Source organism: Microplitis mediator, chromosome 3 (genome assembly GCF_029852145.1).
Source record: "Microplitis mediator isolate UGA2020A chromosome 3, iyMicMedi2.1, whole genome shotgun sequence".
Taxonomy (NCBI): Eukaryota; Metazoa; Arthropoda; class Insecta; order Hymenoptera; family Braconidae; genus Microplitis; species Microplitis mediator.
This window is the reverse complement of record NC_079971.1, coordinates 3,907,040-3,928,531: the sequence shown is the minus strand read 5'-3', so window position 1 is coordinate 3,928,531 and position 21,492 is coordinate 3,907,040. Positions and strand designations below refer to the sequence as shown.

At 32.4% G+C, this 21,492-nt stretch overlaps 4 protein-coding genes across 5 annotated transcripts; 1 reads left to right on the top strand and 3 right to left on the bottom strand.

The window, feature by feature from the left end:
* Positions 1–834: 834 nt before the first annotated feature.
* On the bottom strand, positions 835–6,784 carry LOC130665641 (poly [ADP-ribose] polymerase-like). Of its 2 annotated transcripts, XM_057466109.1 has the most exons (4): positions 6,427–6,784; positions 6,124–6,265; positions 3,774–3,884; positions 835–3,623 (listed from the first exon to the last, which is right to left on the bottom strand). In XM_057466109.1, exons 1-4 carry the CDS (start codon positions 6,538–6,540, stop codon positions 1,237–1,239), a joined length of 2,754 nt encoding a protein of 917 aa, XP_057322092.1. In that variant the 5' UTR covers positions 6,541–6,784; the 3' UTR covers positions 835–1,236. The 2 variants fall into 2 exon arrangements, with proteins under 2 accessions (XP_057322092.1, XP_057322093.1); XM_057466110.1 differs by lacking the exon at positions 3,774–3,884 and having other exon boundaries at positions 837–3,623; positions 6,427–6,782.
* A 1,499-nt stretch (positions 6,785–8,283) lies between these two features.
* On the bottom strand, positions 8,284–13,127 carry LOC130665043 (poly [ADP-ribose] polymerase-like). Its single transcript, XM_057465290.1, has 3 exons — positions 12,714–13,127; positions 11,327–11,468; positions 8,284–11,239 (listed from the first exon to the last, which is right to left on the bottom strand). Exons 1-3 carry the CDS (start codon positions 12,825–12,827, stop codon positions 8,538–8,540), a joined length of 2,958 nt encoding a protein of 985 aa, XP_057321273.1. The 5' UTR covers positions 12,828–13,127; the 3' UTR covers positions 8,284–8,537.
* Positions 13,128–13,344: 217 nt separating this feature from the next.
* LOC130665045 (tRNA (cytosine(72)-C(5))-methyltransferase NSUN6) lies at positions 13,345–15,262 on the top strand. Its single transcript, XM_057465292.1, has 3 exons — positions 13,345–13,520; positions 13,752–14,702; positions 14,787–15,262. The coding sequence occupies exons 1-3, from the start codon at positions 13,434–13,436 to the stop codon at positions 15,078–15,080; spliced, it is 1,332 nt and encodes a 443-aa protein (XP_057321275.1). The 5' UTR covers positions 13,345–13,433; the 3' UTR covers positions 15,081–15,262.
* On the bottom strand, positions 15,104–19,772 carry LOC130665044 (putative phospholipase B-like lamina ancestor). The gene is made up of 5 exons (XM_057465291.1): positions 19,602–19,772; positions 17,695–18,056; positions 16,986–17,630; positions 16,556–16,823; positions 15,104–16,468 (listed from the first exon to the last, which is right to left on the bottom strand). Exons 2-5 carry the CDS (start codon positions 17,805–17,807, stop codon positions 15,746–15,748), a joined length of 1,749 nt encoding a protein of 582 aa, XP_057321274.1. The 5' UTR covers positions 17,808–18,056; positions 19,602–19,772; the 3' UTR covers positions 15,104–15,745.
* Between the last annotated feature and the right edge of the window lie 1,720 nt (positions 19,773–21,492).

Sequence of the window (21,492 nt, the reverse complement as noted above, 5' to 3'; positions counted from 1 at the left end):
AGCTGGTTTTGTTCATGTATGCTTAATTTCAATCATTTCATTGTTTCTTGTATAGTCGTTATGTTTGCTGTTTATACCCGATGAAAAAAGATTTTATACAATTATATATAGACTACATATAATTATATATAATTTTTTCGATCCAATTTTTATATATATATATATATAAATTGGGTAGAAAAAATGGCCCGATCCAATTGTATACAATTCTATATATTGCAATTATATAGAAGTGTATATAATTATATAGAATTGTATACAATTTTTATAAAATTGTATATAATTATATAGACTTGTATACATTTTGTATAGAATTGTATACAATTTTTATACAGTTGTATACAATTGGATCGGGCCATTTTTTGTATATAATTTTATACAATTGTATAAAATCTTTTATCATCGGGTAAGATCAATTTGATCTGATAGATATGACGGTGTTGAGTTATTAACCATTTTAGATACCATAATAATAATAATAATAACAACAATAATAACGATAGTAGTAGTAGTAGCAGTAATAATAATAATAATTATATTTATTTCATTAGCTTTCGCTATTTTATATCTTTTTACAATTTTTTCTATTATTTTACATAAACTTATGTTTATTTAACATTGTTTTTAATATATTGTTTTAGGAGTCTTTTATAAATATATAATTAAATATTTAGTAATATTAATTTTAATAATAACAATAATATTAATAATAGTAATATTAATAATAATAATAATAATAATAATAATAATAATAATTAATTCTTAATTGTAAATAATAAATATTATAAAGGATAAAAAAAAATATTTTAAAGACGAAATAGAATTAACAAATTTTTATTGCAAAAATCAAAATTATTATAAATATTTCAATCGCTTTCTTTAAAAAACTCGTATTAAATAATTATCATAAATAATACTTAACATGATGAACTGCCTAAACTGGCGGAATAAATAAAAAATTTCAGGTACATACCAATCGCTACTCAAAATTCTGCCTTTTTTATGTATTCATTTTAACACATCGTTATGTCAATTGAATATTTCTACCCTCTAATATCCAATAACGTTACAACTCCAGCTTTATGTACATTTTACTACGTATTATTAAAAGAGGAAATAATCAATTGAATATCATAAAAATTGGAACTAAAACTCAATTATTTATGAACATTCAGGTTCATAATTTAAAAAACGTTAATTATTAGGGTCATTTACTGAAATATAATTACCCAATTACTATTTGTGTACAAAATTTACACGAAGCAAGTACTTGGTTTTAATTTGAGCAGGATTATATACAACGTACTCATTGTGCGCTAGCGCTAACACGTTATAAAGATCTGCTCTTACGGGTTTTCCGTAAGGCACAAGAACATTATCTCGAGTAATAAAATAATCCTTGGGATCCGGAATATTTTTACCTCTTCCGAAGGTAGAGTGGAAGCCATAAGGCAGTTCGGTGATGTAATCAGCCTGGACTCTCTCGTACATGTTGCCTAGAGCGACTTCGCAAAGCAGCAGAAGTCCTGTTGGGTTGCTGTAAGTGGTGCTGCAGTAGTTAGCAGACTTCGAGACTACGTCAGCGAAGTAAATTCCCTTGCCGAACATGTAGCCCGAAGATGGGACTTCCGGTGGAGCGACACGGAGTCCATGAGCCAGGATACCAGCAAAATTAGTGGTACGGGAGCCGTGCCACAGGAGTCTTTTATTGTAGAACCCGGAAAATTGTCTGTATCTCTCGTCTTCGCCGCGACGACTGATAACGAAAATGTTCTCGATTTTTAATTCGAAGGAAGCGTGACAATGGGAGTGAGTATTCATTGCATAGCGTTGAATTATTTGGTATTCAAAGGAGTTAGGATCCAGAACATCGATATAAGTATTGAGCTTGAAGTAGCGATCGTCTATCGGATGCAGATTTATATTGACGTTGTCATACAATATCCGGTAAGAAATCGCCATCTCCATTAACGAGTTTAGCATCTCACATTTTTTCTGTACCGCTTCAATGGAGTCCAGAATCGGGGGACTGTTTAATCCAAATGAGTGAGGAACCAGAGTGTAAAATCGGTTTGATGCGTCGACCAGTAACGCCTGATCATTATTATTTCTGATTATGCTCATCACGTCACTGAGAACCTGATAGGCTTGCTGAATTTGGTTAGTAGACAATGCACCCAAAGGCATTCTGTCGATGTCTAGTTCGTACTCCAGCATCACCATCTTCATGTATTCAACATTAAAAATCAAAGCAACAAGATCTTTTACAGGAGGTTTCAATTGGCTTTGCACAGTCGACTGTATTCTGTTAATTTTAGTGTCATCAGTATCCTCAGTGTTTATCAAATAAAACATACCCGGACACTTGACAAATAAAGCAGAGTGATTACCCCAATCATTTCCCGTTTTTTTTAAATAATTTTTTTTAAAAAAATCAATACAGCTGTCTAGAGACATCGATCTCAGACTAGACCCTCCAATCGTCGTGCCAATTCTTCCCCAGCTAGTAAACAACCAAAATTTATTACCGTTGTCGTGCTCGAGTATCTGCATTTTATAGTAATCATTCTTGTTGTCCTCAATGTCCGTCAGGCCAAGCGTCACCGTGAACTTATCATTGTGCTGCTGATAAACATGGGCCACGTGGTCTAGCCCACTTTTGGGATCGACAGCTCCACCGCCTTTTATTTTCAGCGTTACTTTCCCCTTGCCATTTAGACTTGCCAAATAGCCAGCGCATCTAACACTTGGATCACTTCCCCATGGGCAAATGCTTCTCGCGACTATCAATTGAAACGGAGTGTCAGTGCAATGTTTCGCTTCATCAACAAAACCTTCGCCGACGACATTAACTCTCAGCCTCTGGGCGTCTCTTATCATCTGATTGGGCTTCGCAAGAGTCCAGACCGAGGTTACCACCGCAGCCACCTCCCTGGTTACTTTCGTAACAATTTTCCCGCCAAGTTTTACTATATTTCTTTTCAAAATGTCCTTATTGTTGAACGTTTTTCCACCAATCGCAAATAATAATCCTTTTAGCGGCTTGACTTGAGAATTCGCTTCAGCGCTGCCTTCTGCGTCGAGCGCCTCTGCTTCTTCCGTAACTGGGTCCGATGGAGCCGGTATGCGAATCATACGATCCTGGGTTCGGAACTCGTTGGAACAAAGGAATGGATACCGCTGCATCAGGTCATTGCTGATGATAAACTTTGTCCTCACGGGATAAACGCATACGTTCTTGCACTTGGTCCACGAGGTAAGATCTCCCATGCAGCGATACCCCACGCCTGATTCAAAGACGTAATTGAACCCCAAGCATTTGAAACAGATCGGCAGAGCTCCAAAAACCACTTGGTCGGCCACGGCTTCGATTATTTGTTGCCGAGATTTAGGAACGAGTTGGCCATTCGTACTCAACAGACGGACCAGGTCTTTTTTGCAGACATCTTGCAGCGCATCCATAACTTCAAACAATTCTTCATTCTGCCGCTTCATTGTTTCCTCGAGCTCATCAACTGAAGAGGTTTCTTCTTCCGCGGCATATTCTATCGGCGGCAGACATTCCAACATCAGGTCTCTGTGGTGGGACCAGAGCTTGTCAGAATAACCCGGCATGTCATCCCCTGCGGCAAAGAATCCAAGCTCAATGCGCTGTTTAAGGAAACAGTTAAAGTGATAGTGATGGGTACCGACAAACAGTCGATTTTCGTTTTGAAAAACATGCTTTGTTATACGTAAACTGTCTTTAAAAATTTGTATTCTACAATGCTTACATTTCACCCGATTCGATGGTGAATACTCTACTCTAAAATATTTTGGGGCACAGGGTCGACAATATTTAATTTTGCTACTGGTACCCGCCGCTTCTTCTTCAGGGTTTTCTTCTAAAAAAATTAATATTTGAAGAATGCGTCCAAAATTTTAAATAAAATTGAAGCTAAAGAATTTGACCGGATCAGTAATGGATTGAGGCTCGAAAAAATTTGACGAATTTCATTGAGTCAATGGTATAAACAAATTTAAGTATAGATTATCTAGCTAAAAATTCTGATTAGATATCGGCCAAAATTAGTAAAAGTCAAATAAATTCCCGGGAAAATATTCAAATATCATTTTTGGAGGAATAATTAAATTTTTAATGATTCAAATAAATTAATTATTTTTGATTGACTTGGAATATTTTTCTATTTAGTTATCGCGCTACTAATTCTAAAAGAGTGAATAATTTCTTTATTGCCAATCATTCTGTAGACTTATTTTGTATGTAAAATTTTTTTTCCAAATTTTCAACTTTAGAACAAGTCTACAATATGATTAGTAATTAAAAAAAAAAATATTCGCCCGCTTTCCAAATTTTCATGATCCTAAAGTCAGCAGTTAGCAATTTTTGAATTTTTTTTCAACTAAATAATGACAAAAAAAAAAATCTAAAAATATGCACATGTAGAAAAGTAAAAAAACTATAAGTGCAATTATTTGAAATATTTTTTTTTGTACTTTATCGTTTTGAAAAAAAATCAAAAAATTATTAAACGTCTGCTAAATTCAATATCATAAATTTTCAGCTTTAGAATAAGTCTACAATATAATTAGCAATTAAAAAAAAAATTATACGCGCTTTTGGTGTAAAAATTAGTGACTGAAATATAAATATGTCTTTTTGGAATTTTGCCGCGATATATATTTTATACATTAATTATATCTGATCGAATCGTAGTATTTTCCCGGGTTCAAATGAAATATTTTGAATGTTATATAAAAAATAATAAAAAAATTAATGGATGTGAATGTAGCAGACAGACAAATTCAAAATTATAAATAAAATTAGTCTGCAGTTGTGCGCGCATTACGGAAAAACTACTAGATAGATTTCAATTTAGTTTTCTAAGTTTTATTTCTTAGACATTTGGCCCTTATCTAAAAAAAAAATTATGGCGACACACGGAAAGAAAATTATGGCAGCGGTTCCCATAATTCTGTGAATTTTTTTCCTATACCATCATAGGAATTACGACCATAAATTATGGGAGCGGTTCCTATAATTATAGGAATGTTTCCCATAATTATAGGAATAGTTCCTATAATTATGGGAATGATACCCATAACACTATAGGAATGATTCCTATAATTATAGGAATGGTTCCTATAATTTATAGGAATACTTTCTATAATATTATGGGAATCATTCCTATAATAGTATGGGAACTATTCCCATAATATTATGGGAATGATTCCCATAATTCAATTGGAATGGTTCCTATACCATTATGGGAATCATTCCCATAATATTATGGGAATAGTTCCCATACTATTATAGGAACCATTCCCATAATATTATGGGAATGGTTCCTATATTATCATGAAAAAATTAATTTAAAGAAGTGTGGTAATCACTTCTACAATACACAGAAATATTATTAAACATAAAAACAAAAATTCAAACATTGAAAAAAAAAATCGTATTTGGCAAAAAAACATTAAAATTTTTAACAAGAATTTTTTGTCAGCACAAAACATTCAAGAAAATTCGAATTTTTGGAAATTTCTACACTATTGTGCAAAAAAAAAATTTTATGATATTATAGGGATGGTTCCCATAACATTATGGGAATAGTTCCCATAATATTATAGGAATAGTTCCTATACCAATATAGGAACCATTCCCATAATAGTATGGGAATGATTCCCATACCATTATGGGAATGGTTCCCATATCATTATGGGAACCATTCCCATAATGGTATGGGAACTATTCTTATACTATTATGGGGATGGTTCCCATAATATATGGGAACCATTCCTATAGTAGTATAGGTACTATTCCCATACCATTATGGGAACCATTCCCATAATGCATAGGAAAACTTCCCATAATTTTCTTTCCGTGCATCTTCATTTAATATAAAGTTATTACAAAACGCCCAGCGAAGCAAATGCGGGCGGGTAGCAGCTAGTTATTAATAAATAGAGTAAATAATTAAAAAAATTATATTTATAAAGAATGCACTTATTAATTTGATAATTTTTTAAATGCGCATTTTTTTAAAATTTAATTTTATTAATAATTTAAAATTTGTCTGATGTCTGATACATTCACTCATAATTTAAAAATAAATTTCTTACCAATTTTTTTCTTTAGATATTCTTGGTCTCTCCATCTGATATTCTCCGAGTTACTAATCTCTCCGATATTGTTTAATTTCGTATCAACAAAAAAACATTCTGGATGAAACCAACTCAAGGTAACTTTGTTAGTAAATGGCCGCTATCAAAAAAAATTTTAATCAATCAATAATCATAAAAACTGTTCGTATTTTTGAGCATCCACTGGCTCAAATTTAATAATCAGTGAAAACACGTGGCCATGATGCTTACCCAAACAAACAATAGCCTCAAAATAAAACAAAAAACAAAAACAATAATTACCTCAATATTTTTGACGAATCTCAAATCATTTTTTTTAATTTTCGATTGACACAGTCTGCAAACGGCGTTTCCAGATTTCGCGTACTCCACTCGGTACGTTTCTTTCTCAGCCATTTTTTTAATTTCTCGATGATAAATTCAAATTTATCATTAAAAAGTCAATATGATCATAAAGTATAAATTATTTTATACACAATCCAATAATAATAAGTTACACATAAAATAAATTCAACTTTAAATTAAAAACTCAAAAACTCGAGCCGCATTTTTGAATAATTTAGTCACAAAATAAAATAAAATAAAATAAATAAAACGTGAGCATGAAGCCCAAGTGTAATTATACTTAGAGTAACTATATTTTTGAAGAATATACCTGAGAAAATGAGTTGGGAATTTTGGACCAATCAAATTTAAGATTCCAAAAGTTTGTCACTTTTCTTTAGTTCCGGTTTTACTCACCAGTGGGTATTTTATTGGCAATTTAATTAATTTTGTTTAATTCTTAGAATAATTAAATTCAAAAATTAATTTAAATTACTTTTATACTTTTCTTTTATTTTTAGTAAATATTTTATTCTCTAAATTAATATTAAATGCAAGTTTAAGTTCGTAATGTACATTTCCGCTTGGAGAAAAAGTATCCAGTTTTAACTAGATTTTAATGACTTCAGGTACTTGGGTCAGTCTGAGGACATTTTTGAGGCCCAGGTGCAGTACAATTGAAAGGCAATTTGTTTTGCTTCAATATGAATAAATATATATATATTTATATACATTCATTTTCAAGATAAAGGAGGAAAGGTTAAGCCTCACTGTAAATTATAGTTGTAGAAGATAACTTAGCCAAGGATTTTATTTTTGGTAAAGAAAAGAGATATGCGATTCAAGTTTAAACTGAATATCATTATAATTCATTATACTGAAGTTAGCAGACGTCTAATAATTTGTGGATTTTTTTTAGACGATAAACTATAAAAAAAAATATTTGAAAAAATTGGACCTGTAGTTTTTTTAATTTTCTACATGTCTATATTTTTAGTTTTTTTTTTCTTCAAATTTAATTGTTCAAAAAAAAAATCCAAAAATTTTTGTCTGCTAGCTTCAGAATCATAAATTTTCATGATACTGAAGTTAGCCGACGTCTGATAATTTTTGAAATTTATCCAAAACGATAAATTATAAGAAAAAAAAATATGAAAAAATTGCACTTGTAGTTTTTTTAATTTTCTACATGTGCATATTTTTATTATTTCTTTTTTTTTTGTAATTTATGTAGAAAAAAAAACGATACTGAAGTTAGCAGACGTCTAATAATTTTTGGATTTTACTTTAGAGAGTAAATTACAAGAAAAAAAAAATTTGAAAAAATTGTACCTGTAGTTTTTTAAATTCTCTACATGTGCATATTTTTATTTTTGTTTTTTTTTTTTTTCTGATTGATTTGTTAAAAAAAAAAAATCCGAAAACTTTCAATGTCTCCTAACTTCATGGTCATAAATTCGGGAAGTTTCGAATTATTCTCAACTTTTCAAATTATTTGTCAATTCTAGAGTTATCCGAAAGTTTTTGAATTATTTGTAACTTTTAAAATCAAGAAAATTCTGATCAGCTTTGAAATCCTCTGACAAAAATTTGAATTATTGTAAAAAAATATTATAATTTTGAGTCGTTGAAAAAAAATTTTTGGAATCATTTGTAAATTTTCTAATAGTGATGTGGGGCAAGTGGGCGCAAACCCATTCATTTCGAACTGAAATGCACATTTATCCACTGCGCACACTTGTCCCACATGACCCCAATTAAAGAATTTATGAATCATTAAAAAATTTGAAGTTCGATAAAATCTAAATAAATAAATTTATTTTATAAAATGTTATAATTTATTGATCAAATATTTAAACAAAGACAATACATTGATATTTTGATTATTAAATTAATACTCAAGTACACAATTATATACTCAGTAAAATTATTAATACTACAGATTTAATAAGATAAATGTATTTAAGTTAGCAAACAGGGTCTAATGATTAAGAGGTAGATAAATAATCAATAGAAAAATAATTTCCAAACACTGAGTTGGTGTAAACATTGTAACGCGCATGATTTTTCTAATATTTGTACTTAAATTTCATACGAACGAGGTACTGAGCCTTGACTTGAGCAACATCATAGACAATATACTCGTTGTAGAGAAGTGAAGCAGCGCCAGGAACCTGTTGGTCGACAGGAGGACCGTAAGGAACTTCAACGCCATCAGGAGTCTTGTAGACTTGGTTGGGATCCGGACCAGTCTGACCTTTACCGAAGGTCGAGTGCTTTCCCTTCGGCAGTTTCTCGATGTAGTCGGCTTTGAGTCTCTCGTACATGTTACCCAGCGCGACTTCGCAGAGCAACAGGAGACCAGTGGAGTCCTGGCTGTTGGTGCAACAGTAGTTCGCAGACTTGGATACCATGTCAGCAAAGTAAATACCTTTACCGAACATGTAACCGGTGACGGGAGCTTCCGGTGGCGCGATACGAAGTCCTTGGGACAGGATACCTGCGTAGTTTGTGGTACGCGATCCGTGCCAGAGTAATTTTTTGTTCGGCAATTTCGCAAATGGTTTGTATCTTTTGTCCTCGCCCTTGCGCTTGACAACGAAGACATTCTCGATCTCCAACTCGTAGGAGGAGTGAGTCGCTGCGTGGGTGTTCTTGGTGTAAGTCTCGATCATCTTGTACTCATCGCTGTCCTTGTCCAGGACGTCGATATCGGTGTTGAGCTGGGCGTAGTGGGCATCCAGCGGGCTCTGGTTCTCATCAGTTTTAACACTCAGCAAGTTGTAGGCGATCTCCATATCGATCAGCGACTCCAGCATCTCGCACTTTGTCTTAATAATTTCCTCGGTATCCAGCAGCGGGGGGTCGCCGACTCCAAATGAATGAGGAACCAGAGTGTAGAATCTATTTGACGCGTCAATTATCAGCATGCGCTCAGCATTTCCTTTGGTAATCAATTGTTGCAGTTCCGTAAGAACTTGGTAAGCTTTCTCCAGCTGCTTCTTGGACAATTTACCCAGCGGCATTTTTTCAGTGTCGATTTCAAACTCCTTCATTACCTTCTTCATGATGTTGACGTCAAAAATGAGCCGTATCAGATCCTGGACGGGTTTCTTGAGCTTGCTCTCGATATTTGACTCCAGAGTTCCAACTTTAGAATCGTCGCTGTCCTCAGTGTCGATGGGATACATCAAGCGCGGATATTTAACAAACATGTCACGATTCTCCCAGTGATTACCAGACTTTTCATGATACAGTTCTTTGAACGTCGAGATGCAGTCTTCCAGAGCCATGGATTCGGTCTTGTGGCCTCCGATGGTGGTGCCAATGCGACCCCAGCTTCTGAACAACCAATACTTGTTTTGATGGTCATGTTTAAGTATCTGCAGTTTATAGTAACTGTTTTTCTTAGCCTGGATATCAGTGATACCCAAAGTCACAGTGAACTTTTCGTTCCCACGTTGAAAAACGTGGGCCACATCCTCGAGCTCACTGTCAGGATCGACAGCACCGCCGCCTTTGATCTTCAATTTGACTTTACCGCTGCCAGACTTCTCGTATATACTTTTAGCCCGCACAGAGGAGCTTGATTTAGCGAGAGAAGCAACGACACGAACACTGGGGTCGCCACCCCAACTGCAAATATTTTTTTTAATAATCAATGGGATCGGGGTGTCCTTGTAGTCTTTTGCCTCGTCAACAAAATCCTCAGAGACAACTTGAATGTCTAGTTTTTCGGCTTCCTCAATAACTTTACCGCCTTTTTCAATAGCAGCCTCGTTGGCAATCACCGCAGCAGTAGTGTCACTTACTTTGGTACCAACCGTACCACCAAGTGACATAATTTCTTTTTTCAAAGCCTCTTTGCTCTTCTCAGTTCTACCAGCAATCACGAACTGCATTCCCCTGAGCGGCATGGGACCGCGATTTACTTTGGGACCGTCAACTTGGTCTTCTTTCTTGACGGTTTCAACCGCAGCCGATGGTGCCGTTATCCGAACAATACGACGCTCAGGTTTACTTTTGTACGCCTTTAAAAAGTCATATTTTTCTTTAATGTCATCAGAAATAATAAATTTAGTGCGCTTTGGATCCACGACAATATTCTCGCACTTAGTCCACTCTGTTATGTTGCCCATGCATCGGTAGCCGATTCCAGACTTGAATCTGAACTGTCCCGAGCACTTGGTACAAGTCGGCAAGGCTCCAAAAACCAATTGATCGGCCAGCGAATCCCGGAGCCGAGACTCACCGTCCGGAACAAACTGATTGTTATGCTGGAGAATTTCAATCATATCTTTTTTCTTAACAACTTTCAGTTTGTCAATGGTGTCAAATAATTTTTTATTCTGCTTCTTCATGATCTTCTCCTCAGCGCTGTCGACCGGCTCTTCCTTAACTTTCTTAACCGCTGGAGCACCAGTTTCCTTTATGGCAGGCAGAGTCTTTTTCACCAGATCCTGGTCCTCTTTCTTCAGGGTCTTGAAGCCCGGCAAATTATTTCCCGCGACAAAGAACTCCAGCTCATTGCGAATTTGCGCGAAACATTCGAGGTGATGCCACCGATCAATCGACCCAAATTTGACAGCTTTCTCGCTGTCATAATCCTTCTTAGACACACGAATATTGTCTTTTATTATCGGGGTCTCACATCCAACACAAACTGATCGGTTGGATTTTGCGTATTCTATTTTAAAATCTTTAAGTGCTTCATTGTTCCCGCGCTTGCGACCTTTACCACTAGAACCAGCTGCTGGCTCAGATCCTCCTTCTAAATTAACCAGAAATAAAAATTAATTTTTAAATAAAATTTAACTGGAAATTGAAAATTTTTTTATCAATAAATTGATTATCTTACCAACTCTTTTTCTGACCATTTCCTGATCTTCCCATTTGATATTATCAAAATTAGCAATATCTCCAATTGTTTTGGGTTTCGTTTTAGCAAAAAAACAATCGGGATGAAACCAACTTGTCATGACACCATCGTGGAATGGACTCTGTGATAAATAAATTTAAATTTTACTCTCTATCAGACTAAAAAAAAATGATACTCAAGTTATGAGTGCGAATGTAGCAGACGAGACAATTTATAAATTTGAAATAAATATATAAATAAATATGACTGTGAATGGAGCAGAAATCAGACAAATTTAAAGTTATAAATAAGTTGAGTAAATAATTGATAAAAAAAATGCGAATTTAAAAAATTAAAAAATTAATAAGTGCATTTTTTAAAAATATTCTTTTTTTAATTCTTTACTCTATTTATTCATAATTTCGAATTCGTCCGACGTCTGCTACATTCACACTCATAAATAAATTAAAAAAATGCATACTTAGATAAATGCACGTATGGATATTGCATTTATCTAAGTATGCATTTTTTTATTTTTACTCTCCTTACATTTTATTCATTCATTTTAAAATTCAAACAATTACCGTCAGTTACTTTGACTCAATGAGTGAATATGTAGCAGATGTGAGACAAATTTTAAATTACAAATAAACGAATTAAAAAATTAAAAATATAAAAATAAAAAAAATGCACATACTGATTTTCAAATTCTACAAATGCGCTTTTTTTTCTTTTTTATATTTTTAATTTTTTAATTCATTTATTTGTAATTTAAAATTGTCAGCTACATTGACACTCATCTCAAGTTATCTGACGTTTCATAATTTTTGGATTTTTTTAGAAACGATAAATTATAAAAAAAAAAATATTTCAAAAAGTTGCACCTGTAGTTTTTTTAATTTTCTACACATCCATTTTTTTTTTTTTTTTTTTTTTTTTTTTTTTTTTTTGTAATTAATACTAGAAAAAAAAAACAGAAAATTTTTGAATGTCTTCTAACTTCAGGATCATAAAAAAAAAAATTTTTTTAAAATTTCATATGATCCTGAAATTAGCAGACCGTTAAAAATTTTTGAATTTTCGTTTTTCAATAAATCAACTGCAAAAAAATAATATAAAAATATGCACATGTAGAAAATTTAAAAAACTACAGGTGCAATTTTTTCAAATATTTTTAAAAAAATTTTTTTTCGTCTAAAAAAAAATCCAAAAATTATTAGACGTCTGCTAACTTCAGTATCATAAATTTCATTGCGTCCTTCAAAAATTCTCAGAACCAATAACCGGCTTCCGTGTTTGCAGCCGGCGTCAGATTGATAATCGGCAACAACACGTGACCGTTTGATAATAATAAATAAATTATTAAAAATAACCTAGAATAAAATACCTGGGAAATTTTGGCGAGTCTCAGATCATCTTTTCCAATATTTCCTTTGCAAGATTTACAACTGGCCCGTCCACTTTTTGCGTACTCGACTCTGAACGGCAATTGATCAGTCATTTTTCCAATTATTTATATAAATATATCAATTTAAATATAAACCGAACCAAAATATCAACAATATGTACCGCTCATTAATTGTTTAATTTTAATAAACACTTCTAGTAAAAAGTTTACTACGCTGGTAAATTATTTTGGCGTCTTCTGAAAATGTCGTTCTCTTTGTACTCGTATTCGTATTATGTTTTTCGTATTCACAAATTCCAAGACGTTATTTAACACAAAGGAATTCTCTCTCCCGAAATTACGCAGTTCATAATTTAGACCAATAAAATTCGAGTATTTCGATTATCAACTTTCTTTTATTTTTTCTTAACCTCAAATGACATTTGATAAAAAAAACTAAATAAATAGATAATTATTTTATTAATTACTCGTTTTTAATGATCAATTAATTATTTCAAAAATTTAAATTTTATTTATCTGTCAGTTAATTAAATATAATAATTAAATAAATCGTAAAAATGAAATTATTTAAATTCAAACCCGCGTCACTTCCCGCCAATTTCAATAATCAGCTGACTCGGCGTTTATGTTTTTTTTTTCATGTTTGTTTACATATTTATTGAAAAGTAAACAAGTATTTTATGAAAATCAAAAATAAAAATGTATAAAAATTGTTTTAGAGATGAAATAAGAGAAGAATTGTTTGAAGATTTCAAAAGAATAAGAAAAAAAAGTTTTGACGCAGAGGTAATTTATAAATTTATAAATTTATGATCTTAAAGTTAGCAGATAATTAACAATTTGCAAATTTTTTTTTTTTTCAAAAATTTAATTTAAAAAAAAAATTCAAATATTCACATGTAGAAAATTTTAAAAACTCGGTGCATTTTTTAAAAATTATCGTTTTTTAAAAAATTCAAAAATTATTAAACGCCCGCTAATTTTAGTATCATAATTATTTGAATATTTGAATTGTAGATTAAATTAAATGAATTGATAACTTGGTTGCGAACGACACCAAAAGTAACGACGATAAGAATAAACACACTGACAAGTAGCGCAGAAAAAATAATCAAAAATTTGATTAAAAAAAAAAATTTATCCATAACTCGGTACCCAAAATTACCAGAATTATTATCAGTAACCAAAGAATTGGACCTAGTGCAAACTGAAATTATTATTGGCCTAAAAGAAGCCGTCGTCGACGCAAGTTGCGGCGCTGCTGTGTTACGAGGAGCCCACGTTTTCGCTCCAGGAGTAATGGGACTTGTCTACGCGAATCTAGACGAGCAGATCAACGTCTTCGCAGACGTCACTGGCCAGTGCAAAAAAGGTCTGTCAAAAATTTACGATTGCCCTTCAAAAATATTCGTAGGCTGCGGACTGCTGAAGCAGACTCGCGGCGAAATTTTCCGTGACAACAGCAGCGGGGTTGCTATTTATTTAAAAAGAACAACATCCGGGTTACCGCAGCTCAGTAACGATGATCTAGAAGACGGTCTGCTGCAGAACCTGCCTTCAATCATTTGCTCCAGGATTCTAGACCCGCGTCCTGGAGACCTGGTGCTGGACATGTGCGCGGCACCCGGTAATAAAACGACTCATATTTCTGCTCTGATGAATAACGTCGCGGGATTGGTTGCTATCGACAAAATCCAATCGAAGGTCGATAAATTACGAGCTAATTGTCGCGCTGCTGGATCCAACGTAAAGATTTTTTGTTTCAATTCATTAAAAGCTGTCGATGACGCTGCTGATAAGACGAGAGGTTTTGATAAAATTCAGCCGCCGTTTGCTCGAGAAACTTTTGATAAAATTTTGCTGGACGGTCCTTGCAGTGCTCTGGGTCAACGACCTCAGCTATTCAATAAGATAACTGTCAAACAGTTGCGATCTTACGTTGCTTTACAACGTAAATTATTTAGCACAGTTTGTATTTATTTTTAATTTAATTACTCGTGATAATGACAATTATTCGCAATAATAAAATACTGGTCTTATTTCTTACACTAGGCTGTGGAGCTTTTGAAACCTGGTGGCACGTTGGTCTACTCCACATGCACGGTAACAGTCGCCGAGAACGAAGGAATAGTCGCTTGGGCGCTAAACAATTTTCCTTCTTTAAAATTATCTTCAGCGCGTAAGATTTATGAGTCATTTGACCTAGAAGATTTTCCTGGATCCGCTGGCTATGATGTAGACAATTTATCAAGTGAAGAAGCCAGTTATCTATTGCGATTCGGACCCGAGAGCGATACCATTGGATTTTTTATCGCGCTGTTCATAAAAAATCAAGAGGTTTCATAAAAAAAGTTTATGATTAAAAAATATAATTGCGGATGTTTTATCTTTATTCCTTTAAAAGATTGTCTACACGTAGCTTACTTATGAGTTATTATTTACGATTTATGATTACAAGAAAAGATAAAAATATTAATTATCTATAACATTCCATTGTTATAATTCAGATTTTGTAAGTATATATATTTTTTTTATTTTTTTAAATTTGATATCAAAGTCTGTCATTTAATTTCTTATTTACAATTTTAAAAATAAATTTTTTTTATTAAAGGAAGAGACCAAGTTCCCTGATCAGGTACCAGTTCCCTGATCAGGTACTGAGTCTTCCACTTTATCCACTAAATTGTACTAAATATAAATATACAAGTATATGGAGTGATCGGGTGCTAGTTCTCTGATTGGGTACTAGATCTTTTGACTTACAAGTATTTTTTTTTATCTAAGGTAGAGCTAGTACCTGATCAGGGAACTAGTACCCGATTACTTCAAGTACTTGTATATTTATATTTAGTAAAATTTAGTAGATAAAGTGACAGATCCAGTACCTGATCAGAGAATTAGTACCCGATCACTCAAATATATCTATGGAGTGATCGAGTACTAGTTCTTTGATCCGGTAGTGGTCTTTTACCATAAAATTTAAAATCCTAAAAATGAATGACAGACTTAAATTAAAACCAAACCCAATGTGGATTAATACTTGAAAATTTAAATTTATCAGGCTGACCGAGATGAGAGATACCAGGAAATGACTCAGACCATTGGAAAGGAGTTTTGTCATCATGGGACCAAGCTGGCCCAGATGTTGCTTGGAAATCAACAAACCCATTGCTATTAACCAGCGTTATTTTCGAGTCAATAACACCAATAGCAGTTGGTATCGTTTCAAGATCTCCGCGAAATGTCATGGTATCTATCGAAGTCGGTAAGTCTTTTTCGATAAATTTAAAATGTAAACTCGAATTAGATGATTGCAATAATAATTTCAAATATTCCTCGTGACTGACCCGCGAATAATTTTTACTGTTGTCTGAATTTGAATAATTACTTTCAATATCAATTAATTTTATTTCTTTTTCCAGATCATTTTTGATTGTTTTCACTGTAGATTCCATGTTCATCATGTGAATTTCTTTATTAATTAACAGCGAATTACCGTCGCTAAATAAATAACCCTTTTCTTTAATTATTTTAGTGAAATCAATAGCGTGAGTCATAAGTGGATGCTGCTCTACAACCCAAACTGATGAATCACCAGGACGTAAAATAACCCATTGCAATAACTGACGTGTGTTTTCTGATCCATCTCTGCGGGCGATCATTCGCGACCAAGATTGTACGTCCGTCGCTAACCAGTTTGCTGCCATTATTTTAGCCGCCGTCATAACGACGTTCTGAGAACAAAAAGAAAAAAAACAAATCAAGTACTGACTGATTAGAAATATTTACTACTAATTATAATTTTTCAATAATTAACTTACTGGTTTACTTGACTGAATGTTATTTTCAGATTTACTGTCTTCCAAATTATCATGAGATTCTGTTTTTATCGTCAGCGGAGTACCGGCAAGAATCATTAAATCTTTTGTGTCTTCTTTCAAAAGTCCGTAGTATTCATCTTGGGACGACAAAGCACCCGGATAAGATGACGTAACTATAGAACGTGTTGGTACGCGTTTTGAATTTTTTTCGCCGTTAATATGATAACCGAAAGTATATTTTTTCAACAGCCGTAACATTTTTCTGTACCTAGAAAAATTACTCCGTTAATAAATTATTCATTTATTTGCAGAATTAATTTTTAGTCCGGAAACGGTACCAGGGATCCACTGGTAGCATTGGCAGGAAGAAAATAAATGAGTATTTAATTTAATTTAATTAAGTGACTGAATCAATTTTTTTAAAACTTACGGTGCGGCGGTGTTGTGAACCAGCGCTAGAAGCGGTTCGACATCGGACTCTTGAGTTAAATTTTTGAAAAAAATTCCCCCTATGCCAGCGCGCTGCGAATCATGAAGCCCGAAGTTCGATAAATCTGAAACCATAGCCAGCCAAATAAAATCTTCGTCAGGTATTTCAACTTCCTGTTGATTCCTAGTGAGTTCGTAGTTCCAGCCCTCCTTCAACCCGTCCAGCTGAGCGTAAAAAAGTCGTACCATGTGCCAGAATGGGTCGTCAGCTCCCAGAAGCTTTGCGTGAGTCCTCGCGACTTGAGAATTTTCCCGAAGTTGCTGCCGGATCACGTCGCAAGTTTCTCTGCGGTCTCCAACGCAGACCGTGGCTATGGTATTGAACCAGTGGAGGTGAATTAGCAGCCAGGTCAGACTGCCTTCGAGTAACCCCGCAGCGAAAGCCTGGATCTCATCTGGATAATTCGGAGAGGTTTCGATTTCTAGGATCGACCAGCCGGTTTTGTGGGTCCGGTGTTTGAAATATGCCCGCGCTGTTCCCATGGGCAGTGATGTCAGATCGTTATTTTGACCCCAGAAATCCACACGGTATCCACTTTTACGATTGTAGACAACTCTTGCTGAATATATTCCATCATTCTCGACTCTGGACATACATTTTTAATAATTAATTATTTATCTATTGTAGGTGGGTTATTTAAACCAATTACCTTTTGCCAAATTCACTTAGAATTATGGCACCAACGCCGATTGTCGCAACGGTAGCGATAATGTAAGTGGAGATGCGGGTTTGAAGCCACGAGGCGCCGACAACTTTCAACATTTTCTCTGCTCATCTGTAAGCTACGTCGTTGATAATCTTCTTCCTTCTCTTCTTCCACCTATCCCGATATTTTTTTTCATCCGTATAAATTTGTGATTATTAATTGATCCTATTAAGGGACAATAATTAACTAAAAACGTTCTCAACCCATCGATTACAGATTTTTTTTAATTTGGGCGCGCCTGCTTTTTATTTTATTATGCGGGCCGTCTTCTTGATTTCTGTCTTACGAAAATTACCACTCAGTGTCTGAAAATATTTAAAAAAAAATTGAAGATTTAAATCTCGGTCTACGAAAACAGTTTATATTAAAGTGCGCATGACTTTCGTCTGTACCTTTGATTTAAAAAATTAGCATAATGTATTTTTAAAAATAATTAGATCTGCATAAAGAAAATTTAAAGTCAACAAGCTCAGGTCAATCATTTAAATAAAATTCCAGATGATTATATATCAGATATTCCATTTATACCCACGTTCGAACTTGTAAATTATTTTACATAAATTTTATTCCATAGAAAAAATTATTGAGTCTAATTCCCGCGGAAATTGTTTTTAAAAGTTTAAATTTTAAAATTAATTTTACCCGCCCGTTGAGTAAAACTAAAAACGTCTATATCTTTTTAAATATCGATCTCTCGATTATTTTACTAGAGACTTTTTTTGTAGAGAATTAAATTCTCTACAAATTACTTCCAATACTTTTTTTTGTAACTTCAATATTTGAAAAATTACAATCAGTGCTTTGAAAAAAAGCCATAGACTTTTTTTCTGCTATAAAAAAAATGTTGAAATAATTTTTTGAGCCTCGAAATTTATAAAATAAATTAAGAGCTCGACTTTAAATTCACTTTTGAGTAAAATAAAAAAACATTTTCCGCAACTAGAAAATTATCAAGCAAATTTCCAAGTTAGCCTTAAGCGAAATTAAAACCGCAATCAATCTTAATAAATTAATAGCAAGTTAGCAATCTTGTCTAGCAAGTAGTAGATGATAATATCTAAATAATTATCACTTAATTAATCATATTCTCAGGTAGGATCGAAGGCTCTTTACACATCGCATTAACTCGCGCCAATAATTTACGTAATAAAATGTAACAATATTCTTCAACGATTATATTTTCCATTACATTTAAAAAATTCCGTACCAGGAATGTTAAGATTCATTTGCATAAATAATATAAATAAAATAAATAATACCGCGTAATAGGTATCAATTTCAAAAATATATTTACACAAATGAATCTATTGTTTGCACTCATCATCATGACGTATCATCAAGTTAATCTATAAATATATTATTCTTGATTTTTTAAACTTTAATAATATTTATCATCTTGAAAGTCAAATTTTTTTTTTTTTAAATCGCGTAAAATATTTTATAAATAAATTTTTTTATTTCGTTAAAAATAGACTCAGAAAAACAAAAAAATTATTTACATTTTCATTGAAAAAAAATTGTCTATTTATAATTTAAATATATATATACATATATATGTATATATATAATATTAATTAATATATCAATGGCGTGTGTGAATGTAAAGAGCCACGCTATCAAAATGTGCCCAAAATAATTCAATAAAAAATTACCCGATTATAATTTTTTTCAAACGGTAAATTAATTAAATTTGTTTGTTTTTTTTTTTTAGAAATTACTGAGGGGTAAGAATGCAGAGGAAATGGAGCAATGAGTAATAAGTTATAAGTAATGAGTAATGAGTAATGAATAATGAGTACATATGTAAGTAAATATAAATAAATAAAATAAAAAATAATAAAATAACTTACAATAAAACGATAATATATTTTGCATCTGACAGGTAGCAACCAAGAGGATAGCATAGAGATTACATTACTTATTAAATTTATAAAATAGTACAAGTGCTGTGGACCAGTTGCTCCGACACTGAAGTCCACGCGATGGTTAAACGTTTTATTCTGTCTGATCTGGCTCGCTTGGGTGCCACGATAAACTAAACCCGCTCCGCTGCTAAAGCGATTCATCGCTGGTGGAAGTTTCTGGTGATGGAACAGTAACATAAAAACTTTACTTGTATTCGTATTTGTCGCGTATGTACACTAGAGAGAGACAGACGAGTAAAATATATGAATAGATATGTATATAGATAAATATATATATGTATATTATATGTTCATGAGTGAGTATTGAAGAGAGGGGATGTCAAATTTTAAGGAGGGGAACCCGAGTTTTAAACGCCAGCTCAGGTATTTAATTTTACCTGTTTCATATTCCAGTAAATACTCAAAATTTTTATGTTGAGTTTTATTTTAATTACAGGGATTCAGATGCAATTAATTCCCAAGTGATAATTTTTTTTGATCCCTTTAAATAATAAGAATTTTTTTTAATATTTTGTATATATTTAGTATTCTAATAATTTTACAGACGATATTTTAAAAATTTTATGGAGTAAAATAAAATTTATTTTGTACTCTAGTATTTACTATGATTATTTTACTTAAGTGGAAATCCCCTTAATATTTTCCTCGAAAATTAACAGATAAAGTTTTTAATTACAGAGAAAAATGACTAATTACGTAAGCGTTTATATTTTTTAAATAAATATCTGCAACAAAGTGACAGATAAATAATTATTTAAATAACTAAAATACAAAAGTTAAAAGCTTAAGGTCAAATTCTAAAACTGTCGATTAAATAATTTTGTAAAAAACATCCAGCTGTCTTAGAATTAATAAAACTCTTATCTCGTTATCTAAGTAATTAAAGACAATGATAAGAGTTATGTCGAAAAAATTTACCGCAGAGAAAGTTCGAGTTAATAAATTAAGTAATAAAAGAAGAAAAAAAAACTGAATAAAGCGATCAAAGTACTAGGAGTCAATTGGAATTAATCGAGGCTGATTCACTGTTGGACAACAAATTGATCGAATTGCTCGAAATTACTCCACACTTACAATGTATGAGAAACAAATAATTATTTTTTATGAAAGATCAATTATTTAGAAATATCCCAAGACGTAAAGGAATTTTTTTTTATTAATCCATTTTTTTTCATACAAATGACAGCATCCCCTTGATTATCTGGTGCGAGATCGACATTCTTCACGTCCCTCTTCTTTATACTAAATACCAAATGGAGTTGAGGAATTCAATATTATACGCCGTCATCTCGTGGTTCGCATACTTTTCTGTGCTCTACTTTCAGTCTATTGTCGAATGCTCACATTTTATTATTCTGTATAATAAATTTAATAAACAAATAAATTTATTAATGAAAAACAAATTTTTTATCAGCAATTTTATATACTTACTAAATATTTTCTAGCACTAATCATATTCTGACTTTATTAGTAAATTTTTTATAAATTTATCTATTGAATTTTATCACATGGCGCAACTTTTAAATGACGCGTTTATTGTCATAATAACGCTGGTATTTTTATTGGATTTTAAATTAATTTTGTCTGTAGTTTCTGTCAAATATTTTGTAGATTTTGGAAAATTGGTTTAGTAGTTTACAAATGGCGGCAATTTTAAATTTTTGAATAATTACTGATTATAAAGTTAAAGTTATGAATTTGAATTTCTTTTTGAGCAATTTAATTTAAAAAAAAAAAAAAACTAAAAATATGCACATGTAGGAAATTTAAAAAACTATAAGTTCAATTTTTTAAAATATTTTTTTTCTTAAATTAT